Raw genomic sequence first — 11,768 nt, 5'->3', positions numbered from 1 at the left:
TCTGCAGTGTGTGTAGTTTTACAGACTGACAGTAATAATTGTGGAGAGATTTTAATCCAGTATGAATCTGCAGTGTGTAGTTTTACAGACTGACTGTAATAATTGTGGAGTGATTTTAATCCAGTATGAATCTGCAGTGTGTAGTTTTACAGACTGACTGTAATAATTGTGGAGTGATTTTAATCCAGTATGAATCTGCAGTGTGTAACTGTGCAGTGAATGGTTCCATTCCACAACAGAGAAGGTTAGTGGTGTGCAGTGATTAGCAACACATACATTTTTGTTTATTCGCTCATGTAATCCACACTTTTCATTTCTTTGCCATCTTTGAATACAGACATGACGTTAATTACAATGCCATTACAGTAATAGTAATGTTATTACATTATGTTATGTAATTATATTAGCATTATAAACCTCACAGTCTGAATTAGAGAGAGCACCGGCTCAGTTAGAATTACAATGACCATCCAAAACAGCAGGTCCACCTTAATTATCTAGACATAAACTCACTGTTATTCAATCATCTACAGATACTGATCAGCTGAGCGAGAAATCTGCAATGTAAGGCTTCCACAGTAAGACGACCGTGCTTTAACGGCCACGCTTAACAGCCATGCTTCCTTCATTTAATCAGAAGGTCCTGAGTTTAGGATCTGTTCTGCATCACTGTTCTTCTCTTTTGCACCACGTTCACTGCAGAATCCCATCGTATCCATGGATACCGCACTTTTTGCCGGCAATCTGGCAACCAAATGTGAGCGCTTCCTGTAGACTCCCCCCTGCAGAAAGGAGAACGGAGCAGATTTAAGCTGACGCTTCACAGTTATATGGCACAAAGTCAAAGGCCTGCTTTAAGAGTGGAAAGATTTTGGTAGTTTATTAACGCTTCAGTCAGGAAAAGCTAAAACAGAGCCCTAAACAGGACTCGCTCTGAATACTGCAAATATGCGGACTGTGTGTTAAGCAGGACGGTGTTGTTCAAAAAGCCTTTAAACATGCTCGTAACTAGAAGTGTGTGGTATTGGCAAACATTTAATCATGGTATAATTCAAATTACTGGCACTTTTGTTTATATTAGGTTATATGTTTTCAAATACAACCATTTTAGATGATTAAGTAAACCTACTTTTGTAAGTTATTGTCTTATTTTTCTAAACAGCACTAAAAGACTCTGCATAACCGCAACAGAACTGACACACGACGTGTCGAGTTTCCGTCTTTGTCATACAGTGTAACCACATAATCAGGTCTATTAGGGAGAACTGAACAACAACACACTGCTTGAGACAAGCATATGATAATACAGAAAAACAGTCAGCACCATGCTAATTGTTGGGTTATTAGCTTCCATTACTTGTTAGCTACATTACCATTGTAGCTCCAGAACTATTTGGGGTAAAGGGATCAAAATGTGTAATATATATATATATATTGGAATTGGAAGAAAACCTTGTATCTCCAAAATGGTAACTTTACAGGAGAAGGAAAAAACCTGCTTTCCTTTTAATGTAAGTCAATGGAACCAGACTTTTTTCCCCCCCAAGTCATTCTGGGCCGTTTCTTTTGGTCCATTCATCATGAAATTTACACACAATGTAAAGAACAACAGTTATTTTCAAATTATGACCAAAACTGAAAAACAACAAAAATGGAGATACGAGGTTTTCTTCCGACACACACACACAAACACATATGCATATATATATATATATATATATGTGTGTGTGTATATATATATATGTATATGTATATGTATGTATGCATGTATATCATACATGACAGGCAGGATTACCCCTTGACAGAGTGTAGATGACGGATGCATTAAACGTGTCCCCTGCGCCGAGTGTGTCTACAACTTTCTCAGGGGGAAAAGCATCAGAGTGGACCACAACTCCATCTGGACCCATCGCGTCCGCACCCTTTTCTGCCCAGGCACAGATCAGCACAGCCCTGGAAGTTTGATATTAAACTTGCATAAATATATTTAGCTCTGCAGAGCAAAAAGGAAGAAAAGGAAAGTCCAACTATAAATGTGGCAGCACTGAAGTCTGTGATAAATCTCATAGAGCATTGGCGTCATCTAGTGGCCGCCTCTGTACAGGGCCCATTTGCTTGCATGCATAATTTGTATACATGGTTGAGGTATATACTAACTGGCCACTTTATTAGAAACACTAACCCTGTATATTCACTAACTGGCCACTTTATTAGAAACAACCACCTTGTGCTTCCACTAACTGGCCACTTTACTGAAAACACCACCCTTGTGTATTTACTAACTGGCCACTTTATTAGAAACACCACCCTTGTATATTCACTAAATGGCCACTTTATTAGAAACACCTACCTTGTGCTTCCACTAACTGGCCACTTTATCAGAAACACCACCCTTGTGCTTCCACTAACTGGCCACTTTATTAGAAACACCACCCTTGTATATTCACTAACTGGCCACTTTATTAGAAACACCCACCTTCTGGCTGCACTGTGTAGGTGTACATTTGCAGATTGTGCATCTGTTGATGTACAGTTTATCTTTATTCGAATGGTTTAATATTGCTTTTATTGATTTTCTTGTTTGTCAGTGTGACTTACCCTTTCCTCACTCGGCTATAAAAACCCTTCAGAGCACTCACGGCTGACTGGAACCCAAAGTGTACAGCCACATCCTTACTGACAAAAACCTGCACAACAGAAGCATAAAACTCATTTATCTATGAAGTAAATCATAAAGCTACATGTTTCAATCTGAAATCTGTTTCAATCTCTCAGTGGAGACGCTCAGAGAACAGTGTTTTCAACCAGTATGTATAAATAACATGTCCTTTAACTAACATGGTGAAAGTCCTACCACGTCTCCGTGAGGGAAAAGCTGGTAGAGCGGCTCTCGGGTTTTCTCTATCTCCACCGAGATGGTGATCTGGTTGTTCTTGTCCTGTTTGCTGTTATATTCCCTCACCTGTTCAATCATCTTCACCTGCTCCTCTGCATTACGACCCTACAGAGGCACAAACAATGAGCTACGGCTAACCAGCTGGGACAAAATGCAGCCCTGTCAGGTTTGGATCCAGGCCTATTAATTAGATCTGATCATCTGATACAGGGATGTGCACAAGGTCTAAAGTTGCCCGAGCAACAGCCCATCTGCCCTCTTTTGCTGGGCTGCCCCTCTGGACGATAATAATAATAAAAATAATGATGATAATAAATTTTGCTGCTGGGGCTGCAGGAACACCAGTAGCCCACAACTGCTAAAGTTAATTAAAATCGCCACATCATCCAAACTTTTATTTCTTTTTGATAGGCTTGTCGTGAAGTGGCCCAGAGACGTGAAAAGAAAAAAGTAAGCAAAAAATGGTGACACAAAGTGATGCTCTGATGAGGTTTTCTGGTCTTAAATCCACACATGGAGGAGGGATTATTATTATTTCAGATTTTCCACTATTTTCCCACCACTCACATTCCATAAAAACACTCAGCAGACACCTGTAGGTTCACTGGTGGTTTTGATGGTGAATGACTGGCTTTGTCTTCAGTAAAATGTGAACATTTCTAGATAAAAGTGCACAGTCTGATCTCACCTCCCAGTGAATCCACTTATACTGGCTCAGGTCCAGCTTTGAGAAATCCTCCGCTGTCACATCAGGCAGGTTTCTGATCAGACAGAGAGCAGATAAGAGAAATTACGCCACACGTCTCTTTACTGTGACCTTTACAGTCCATTGAACAGACACTCACTCTGCATTCAGCCGGCACGACTGCTCTCTGATAATCAACAACACCAACCACGCTATAAACTATATACTTATGTAACTTTATTGCGGCAAGAAGAAAAACGTTTCTGTGTTCGTTGCGTAATCCTGGCTGTGATTCTTCTCCTGTATTAGAAAGAGTTGCAGTGAATCAGCTCAGTGCTGATATCTGAAAGAACAAAGGACGATCCAGTCGCCGTTTAACTGCACCGAATCAATCAGACCAGAACAAATGCTGATAAGCTCTGAGACAGGCGACCTCACGACTTCAGACAAAAATTTCAGTCAGAATAAACGAGAAAAACGCAAAATCTGGGAGAAGCTTTAATGGGCCCATATCACAGAAAACTGAATTCTCCAAATTTTTCAAAATAAGAGTTAATATACAAACCCAATTCCAAAGAAAATGTGGGTCAGTGTGTGAAATGTTAATGAAAGCAGTGATTAGTAAATTCTGTTTGAGCTGTTTTAAACTGAAAACAGTACAAAACACAACATCTGATGTTTTACTGCATGAACTTCAATATGCAGTATGTTCCAGAAAAGTTGGGACAGGAGCATGTTTACCTCTGTGTTGTATTAGCTTCCTTTTTAACAGCCCTTAAAGGGGAATTCCACAGATTTTTCTAATTTTCTCCATAGTTTAGTGTGTGAGATGTAATCAGAGAGATTCAGAGAGGTTTGGTGTGAAATGGTTCAGATGTCTTTACAGTGGTGGTGATAGGAACCAGGGGTCGCCATGACTACAACACAAATATAGACATTTTATTTACTAACAAAACCACCAGTGAACCTACACGAGTCTTCTGAGTTTATATGGAATGTTGATGATGGAAAATAGTGGAAAATCTGAAATAAAGTCTTTTTTTTATTTTACCTTAGATCATGTTTCATGTATCCTTCTACCATGAATTGATTAAAATAAATTAATTAATGTCTTAGACCAAAACTTTATCACATTTATCATCATAACCATTTCATGCAATAAGTTTTTGTGAGGGAGCTTTTAGTTAAACTCCTCAGACATCTGGTTCCCATAACCACAAACAAAAAGCATCGCATAGCGCAGTTTGTCCGGTGTGCCGTTTACAGGTCCTTTGTTATCATATTTTGAGTTCAATAAGTTTTCAATGGGAGACAGTTTTTAACTCCATGGACTCCAGGCAGGTCAGTCTAGCACCCGCATTCTCTGATTACGCAGTCATGCTTCTGTAACACGTGCAGAATGTTTCTTGGCGTGTCATTTTTAAATAAACATGGACGTCTCTGAAAAAGACGGCATCAAGAAGGCAGCATGTTGTTCCAAATCGTGATCAGCCATAATGGTGCTTTCACAGATGTGAAGGCCCAGAGAAGTTGGTGGCGTTTCTGGCCGTTGTTGATATATGACTTTCACTGTGCAAAGTACATAATTTGTGTTATTTTTAAACAGTTGGATTTTTTGCTGATGTATTTTTGGCAAAGTGGTCTCGACCCATAAAGGCCTTTCCTGGATGCTCCTTTTATATTCAAGCATGATTGCATCGCCTGTTTTTAGATGTTTTTTGAAAATTTCACAATGTTCCTAGTCTTAAATTGCTCATGTCCCAACTTTTGTGTAATGTGTTGGCATCAGTTTCAGAATAAACTATAAAATATAAAAAAACAAAAAACAATTAAATTGATAAAATAAAACATTACATATCTTGTATTTGTATTATTTTGGTTTGAACGCAAGACAAAGAGGATTTATAAATCACTGCTGTTGAACGAACTGTTCTTGCGATGTCATAAAAGCATTTACATCTATCTTACAGCAGTTTAGCCCCGTCCTTTCACACTGAAGTTACAAGGAGTGTTTCAGCCCAGGCAGCTTTTTGAATGAGGCACAATTCAGGGCAGCCAATCAGAACAGAGCTAATTAACATATCACTGTTGTCAGAAGAAAACCTTGTATCTCCAAAATAGTAACTTTACAGGAGAAGGAAAAAACCTTCTTTTAATGTATGTCAATGGAACCAGAATCTTTTTCCAAGTCACTTTGGGTCGTTTCTTTTAGTCCATTCATCATGAAATTTACACACAATGTAAAGAGCAAAAGGCATTTTCAAATTATGTCAAAAACTGAAAGGCAACAAAAGTGCAGATACGAGGTTTTCTTCCAACAACAGCGATACATCAGTCCTAAAGGTCAGCAGTCAGTTTAACTCTACATGACCATTTTCCACATTTAAACACAAATAATGACATAAAACCACAAAAACCTCAACCAATAAAATTTAAATACAAAAAAATTAACTGTATGGGCCCTTTGATGACTACACATACCTAGTACGTGTAACTTTACTAACTAGGCAGCTACATTAGTCCTATTTGCATGTGCTTTTGTGTTCGACAGAGAGTTTAAATTATCATATACATACTTAGAATTTATCCAATTCTTATCACATTTGGAATTACAATGAAATCATGTACAGTTCAATTACGAACGAATGCAACCAATTACTGCATGCAGGGTCACCGTGTGGGTCAGGAAGCCATGATTTGTTAATGCCATCTACTTTAAACCTGAATTAGTCTGATTATTACAGAGCCACTGCAGAGGGACTTTAAACAGCAGCTCTTTAAAGGGGCCACATCTCAGAAAACAGAACTTCACATGATACATACATCATTCCTTTAATAAGAGTCTCAAAATGTAAGGTTCACTCTACCAGACATATAGTCCACACATGGAAATTAAGCTGCTTTTGTCTGAATTCATCATGGTTGTGATGTCACAGCCATGAACACATTTCCAGATGACCACCCACTCAGCCTACAGCAGTTTAGCCCCACCCTTTGAGCCTGCAGCAGTTTAACCCCACCCATTCAACCTACAGCAGTTTAGCCCCACCCATTGAGCCTGCAGCAGTTTAACCCCACCCATTCAACCTACAGCACTTTAGCCCAACCCATTTAGCCTACAGTACTTTAGCTCCACCCATTCAGCCTACAGCAGTTTAGCCCCACCCATTCAGCCTGCAGCACTTCAGCCCCACCCATTCAGCCTACAGCACTTTAGCCCCACCCATTCAGCCTACAACAGTTTAGCTCCACCCATTCAGCCTATAGCAGTTTAGCTCTGCTCCACCTATTCAGCCTAAAGCAATTTAGCCCCACCCACTGAGCCTATAGCAGTTTAGCTCCACCTATTCAGCCTACAGCAATTTAGCCCAACCCACTGAGCCTATAGCAGTTTAGCCCCACCCATTCAGCCTATAGCAGTTTAGCCCCACCCATTCAGCCTACAGCAGTTTAGCCTCACCTATTCATACAGAGGATATAAGGAGTGTTTGTAGAGTATGGCCCCTTTAAAGGCACAGCAAAGACCCAAAACGTTTTTGTTGATCACATTTATCAATTATCTGAGCCCAGAATAACATTCTTAGTATTCGATGCATTCGAGGCCTCTGCAGTGGACCGGTCATCACACACTGAATCTGATGGTCAGGTGATATTTGAAACCCGGCGTTCCAGCCTTACGTGTCTGAGAGAACGACAGTGCGTGACCCCGCGCTGGGACTCACAACACAGCAAGCGCACGGCGTCTCGCCCCACGGCTGCCACGTAACGCCCGAAACGTCCACCCCACGCCGGACAAAATCACCCACGATGAAACTAGCACAGCAAAGAGAGAAGCACACGGTCCAGTCTTTAGAACCATGGGTACTGGACGTTTCTGAACCACAGGTGGACGGACGTGGAGAGAGAGGAAAAGGCCGGTTTCTAAATGGAACCTGTGAATGTAAACCAAACATGCACCTGCTTCAGGACACAAACAACCCCCTGCAGGGGCAGTTAGTGATCACATCGCCACCTAGTGCACAGTGCAGGCAGTGATATAGTGATAAAGCATACATAAGAAGCAAAAACATACAGTCGCCGTCAGTAGAAAACCTCGTAACTCAGACAGCTTGAAAACCTGCTGTGCGCATTGATATTCTTAATTTCTCAATTTTAATCTGCAGAGTAAGCAAATCCAAGCAGAGCTCATTTGCATAACAGTCTTAAAGGCACAGTAACATAAACAGCCTGTTGAAATGCAAAAAGCAGCTGGAGTTTCCAAATAATGTAAAAAATGAGAAAAAAAACAAACATAAATGTTATGAGGTTTTGCTCTGACAGCAACAATATGCAAATGCACAAATGCAAAACCCCACAGATCTCTCACTCAGACACTCACAAACCTGTTCATGTGCAGGATGGTGCGACTGCCTGTGGTTTCGTTGCTGATAACTACAGATGCTGGAAAGGAGCACTCGGCGTGCTCCAGAAGGAGAGAGATGTCAATCTCGCACATTTTAAAGTCATTCAAGATGAAGCTAAAAGAATAAATCATTAAGAAAGAAAACATACAAACAAAGACACTTGTGCAGTGAGAATCAACACTGAATATGATAAGAGCAAAGAGCAGGAAACGAGGAATGGATGACTAAAGTGCACTGTGGTTATTAATAATAGTGCAATATAATGATAGTGTCAACAGTGTAGAGTATCACAGCCCCAGATTAGAGTCTAGCTTTAAAAGGGGTCATGATCAGAGGTGTGTGGTGATTTCTGTATGATAGGTATAACAATTTGGGCTCTAAAAAGAGAAGATGACATCTTAATCACCAGTTTCTAATTAGAATTTTCAGTTCCACCTTAAATGGCGCTTTCAGGCCTCAGGTGCCTGAATGTAACAGCTGTACCATTTAAGGTGGAACTGAAATTTCAGGACTCAGGCACCTGAATGTAATAGCTACACCATTTAAGGTGGAACTGAAAAGTCAGGCCTCAGGCGCCTGAATGTAACAGCTGAGCCATTTAAGGTGGAACTGAAAAGTCAGGCCTCAGGTGCCTGAATGTAACAGCTGTACCATTTAAGGTGGAACTGAAATTTCAGGCCTCAGGTGCCTGAATGTAACAGCTGTACCATTTAAGGTGGAACTGAAATTTCAGGACTCAGGCACCTGAATGCAATAGCTACGCCATTTAAGGTGGAACTGAAAAGTCAGGCCTCAGGTGCCTGAATGTAACAACTGCACTATTTAAGGTGGAACTGAAAATTTGAATAGAAAGCCAATGTCAGCCTCGAAGTTCCTATGCTGATAAATGGTGACAGTTCCTCTGTGGTTCTAAAGGGGAACCCTGCACTCCAGAAGTTTTTGGACCTGTTTAGTGCTAAGTGAAGGTTACATCACAGGTGCTGTTACCATGACTTACTACCAGTGCTGTACAATTCAGTGGCCTGGTGACACATATATTTTGACATGATACTTAGGATTAGTACACATGATGATATCAAAATCATATTGGCATCTGCAGATATTTAAAAAAGGCTGTACTACAGTTTTAAATGGCTGTATTCTATTCATTTTACTGCATTTGTAGCCCTATAGAAATAAATGTTATATTTTCTCCGTAACTCTAATGCCGGATATACCCTTAAAAAGGGTTCTTTAGTAAAGGCAATGGTTATATTTAAAACCAATTCATGCTTAAATGGTTTTTTGCACGGTGAAATGGTTCTTCAGACTGATGGAGAATGTTTTGTATATGGTTCTATATGGGACCAAATAGGGTTCTGTTATTATTGTGATGTCAAACTTGTCACAATAGAAGAACCCTTTTTGCTGCTATATAGAACTATTATCCATCAATCTGAAGGGCAGATAATCTGCATCAGCAGATTAATAATAACAATAATAATAATAATAACATTAATAATAATAATAATATGCATTTCTTATAGCACATTTTTAGACACAAAGATTTTCTATGAGATCTAATTAAAACATAGAAATGTAGAGCAATCAAATAAAACAGAAGTCATGGTTGTATAAATGCTACTTACTCAGCTACAGGTCCAGGAGCTACAGAGCCCATAAAAGCGCAGGGCGCCCCCAGCAGGGCAAGTATGGTGCAGGAGTTTGATGCATTTCCTCCTCGCTGCCATCGCTGGGATAAACACCTACCAGCATTCACAAATACACCGATCAGCCACTTCATTCATTAGTCACTTCTACACTCACTGTCCATTTTATCAGCTCCACTGACCATACAGTTTCACTCTGTAGTTCTACAGTTACAGACTGTAGTCCATCTGTTTCTCTGCATACTTCGTTACCCTGTTCTTCAGTGGTCAGGACCCCCATGGACCCTCACAGAGCAGGTACTATTTGGGTGGTGGGTCATTCTCAGCACTGCAGTAACACTGACGTGGTGGTGGTGTGTTAGTGTGTGTTGCGCTGGTATGAGTGGATCAGACACAGCAGTGCTGCTGGAGTTTTTAAACACCTCAGTGTCACTGCTGGACTGAGAATAGTCCACCAACCAAAAATATCCAGCCAACAGCGTCCTGTGGGCAGCGTCCTGTGACCACTGATGAAGGAGTAGAGGATGACCAACACAAACTGTGCAGCAGCAGATGAGCTATCGTCTCTGACTTTACATCTACAAGGTGGACCGACAAGGTAGGAGTGTCTAATAGAGTGGACAGTGAGTGGACACACTGTTTAAAAACTCCAGCAGCACTGTGATGGTCCTTTGGGGGTCCTGTGGGGGTCCTGTGGGGGTCCTGGCCATTGAAGAACAGAGTAACAAAGTATGCAGAGAAACAGATGGACTACTGTAACTGTAAAACTGCAGGGTGCTCCTACAGGGTCAGTGGAGCTGATAAAATGGACAGTGAGTGTAGATACTGATACATTAACTGGAGAATCTGTCTGTAAACCTGCTTCTGGTCTATACAGTCTGAGTTTACTCTAATGCATCCACAGCATGCAGAATGCAGTACAGACTGCTGCATCAGCTCGACTCTGCACTCAGCATTTCTGACCTGTTCACTCCACAATGCAGGCGGCGCAAGAAAAGCAATAAAAACCGTTTTACTATGTAAACCTGCAGCAAACCTGCTGTCCGTGTCCTCTTCCGGGTATTTATCCACCACGTTTATGATGTCCAGACACACCAAGCCGATGCACAGGATCTTTTTGTCCGTCTGCTCCATGCTGTGGTCAGTCCCGGTGGACTGTGGACCCAGAGCGAAGGGCAATAAGGGGATGGTTCTGCAGGTTTAGCCCGGACTGGTGGCACTACAGCGAGAAACATGTCAGATTCGGCTTCCGATCTTTACCGAACACAGACGAAAGCCTCACGGATGTGTTTATGTAGGGCCGTGAATGGCCGCCAGAGGGCGCGCCGGTACAGCTCCAGCGAGCTGCGTTCATTTTTACTTTAAAAGTCTCTTTCTTTTCTTTTCTTATCTTTTCTTTTGACCATTTTTATGGCCACTTAAAATAAAAAGCCTACCACCTAATTATTTTTTTCATGATTAAGTGAATGGCTATGCCACTGAGATGCTAAGTCATTACTTTCTCATTATTTATATTTATGTATTAATTATATTTTTATCTTAAAAGCATAAAACAGCACAAAGTAACAAGAAAGTTTCTAAAATTAAAGAGATTCCTTCGCCTGTCATGTGAAAAATGTGTATGGAAGCCCTTTCCCTCCACTTAAAATAAAAAATAAAATCCAGCACCTGATTATTATTTGTTTAATATTACTCTATTATTTGTGATACTAAGTCATTGTAAGACACTATCAGAGCCGGTTTATGAGGAGTCTGGCCTCTTCCTATTCCCCCCGTTATATCAAAAACAGGACTGCTAAACAGCAGAGGGAGCCCACGAGCGAGTCCTCAATGAATGGGAATAAATGGTGCTCAGTTTCTAATCACCGAACCAGAACTTTCATTTAGTTTTAGACAGTAGAAGGATGGGTTTCACTAAAAAAGCAAAGAAATCTCACCTGTATGTTTCCTTTATTCTACAGCAAACGAGTTTTGGGCAGCAGGAGGCGGGCTTTACTGCTAGAGCGTGATGATTGATTGGCGAGCGGAGCAGCTCATTGGCTGTTCGCACTCACTGACGTCGTGAACGTACATGAGGCGCCGTTTTAAATTCCTATAACTCGAGTTTAAAAGCTCTTAAAAATATAACAGCAGTG

The 11,768-nt window shown here is 40.9% G+C and overlaps 1 protein-coding gene across 3 annotated transcripts; it reads right to left on the bottom strand.

The window, feature by feature from the left end:
- Positions 1 to 249: 249 nt before the first annotated feature.
- khk (ketohexokinase) lies at positions 250 to 10,872 on the bottom strand. Of its 3 annotated transcripts, XM_036593325.1 has the most exons (9): positions 10,670 to 10,872; positions 9,613 to 9,729; positions 7,964 to 8,098; positions 7,260 to 7,394; positions 3,585 to 3,657; positions 2,855 to 3,001; positions 2,599 to 2,687; positions 1,796 to 1,953; positions 250 to 782 (listed from the first exon to the last, which is right to left on the bottom strand). In XM_036593325.1, the coding sequence occupies exons 1-9, from the start codon at positions 10,765 to 10,767 to the stop codon at positions 694 to 696; spliced, it is 1,041 nt and encodes a 346-aa protein (XP_036449218.1). In that variant the 5' UTR covers positions 10,768 to 10,872; the 3' UTR covers positions 250 to 693. The 3 variants fall into 3 exon arrangements, with proteins under 3 accessions (XP_036449218.1, XP_036449220.1, XP_036449219.1); XM_036593327.1 differs by lacking the exon at positions 7,260 to 7,394 and having other exon boundaries at positions 10,670 to 10,871; XM_036593326.1 differs by lacking the exon at positions 7,964 to 8,098 and having other exon boundaries at positions 263 to 782; positions 10,670 to 10,867.
- Between the last annotated feature and the right edge of the window lie 896 nt (positions 10,873 to 11,768).

The sequence above is a fragment of the Colossoma macropomum genome, unplaced genomic scaffold (genome assembly GCF_904425465.1).
Source record: "Colossoma macropomum unplaced genomic scaffold, Colossoma_macropomum, whole genome shotgun sequence".
Classification (NCBI taxonomy): Eukaryota; Metazoa; Chordata; class Actinopteri; order Characiformes; family Serrasalmidae; genus Colossoma; species Colossoma macropomum.
This window is presented reverse-complemented; position numbering and strand designations above follow the sequence as displayed.

Bases quoted from the DNA above. Each gene is read 5' to 3' on its own strand.
- khk (XM_036593325.1), bottom strand. From the start codon at position 10,767: ATGGAGCAGACGGACAAAAAGATCCTGTGCATCGGCTTGGTGTGTCTG. The intron at 9,730-10,669 runs GTTTGCTGCAGG...GAATGCTGGTAG, and splicing joins GAAGAGGACACGGACAGCAG to GTGTTTATCCCAGCGATGGC. The intron at 8,099-9,612 runs GTAAGTAGCATT...TTATTCTTTTAG, and splicing joins GCTCCTGGACCTGTAGCTGA to CTTCATCTTGAATGACTTTA.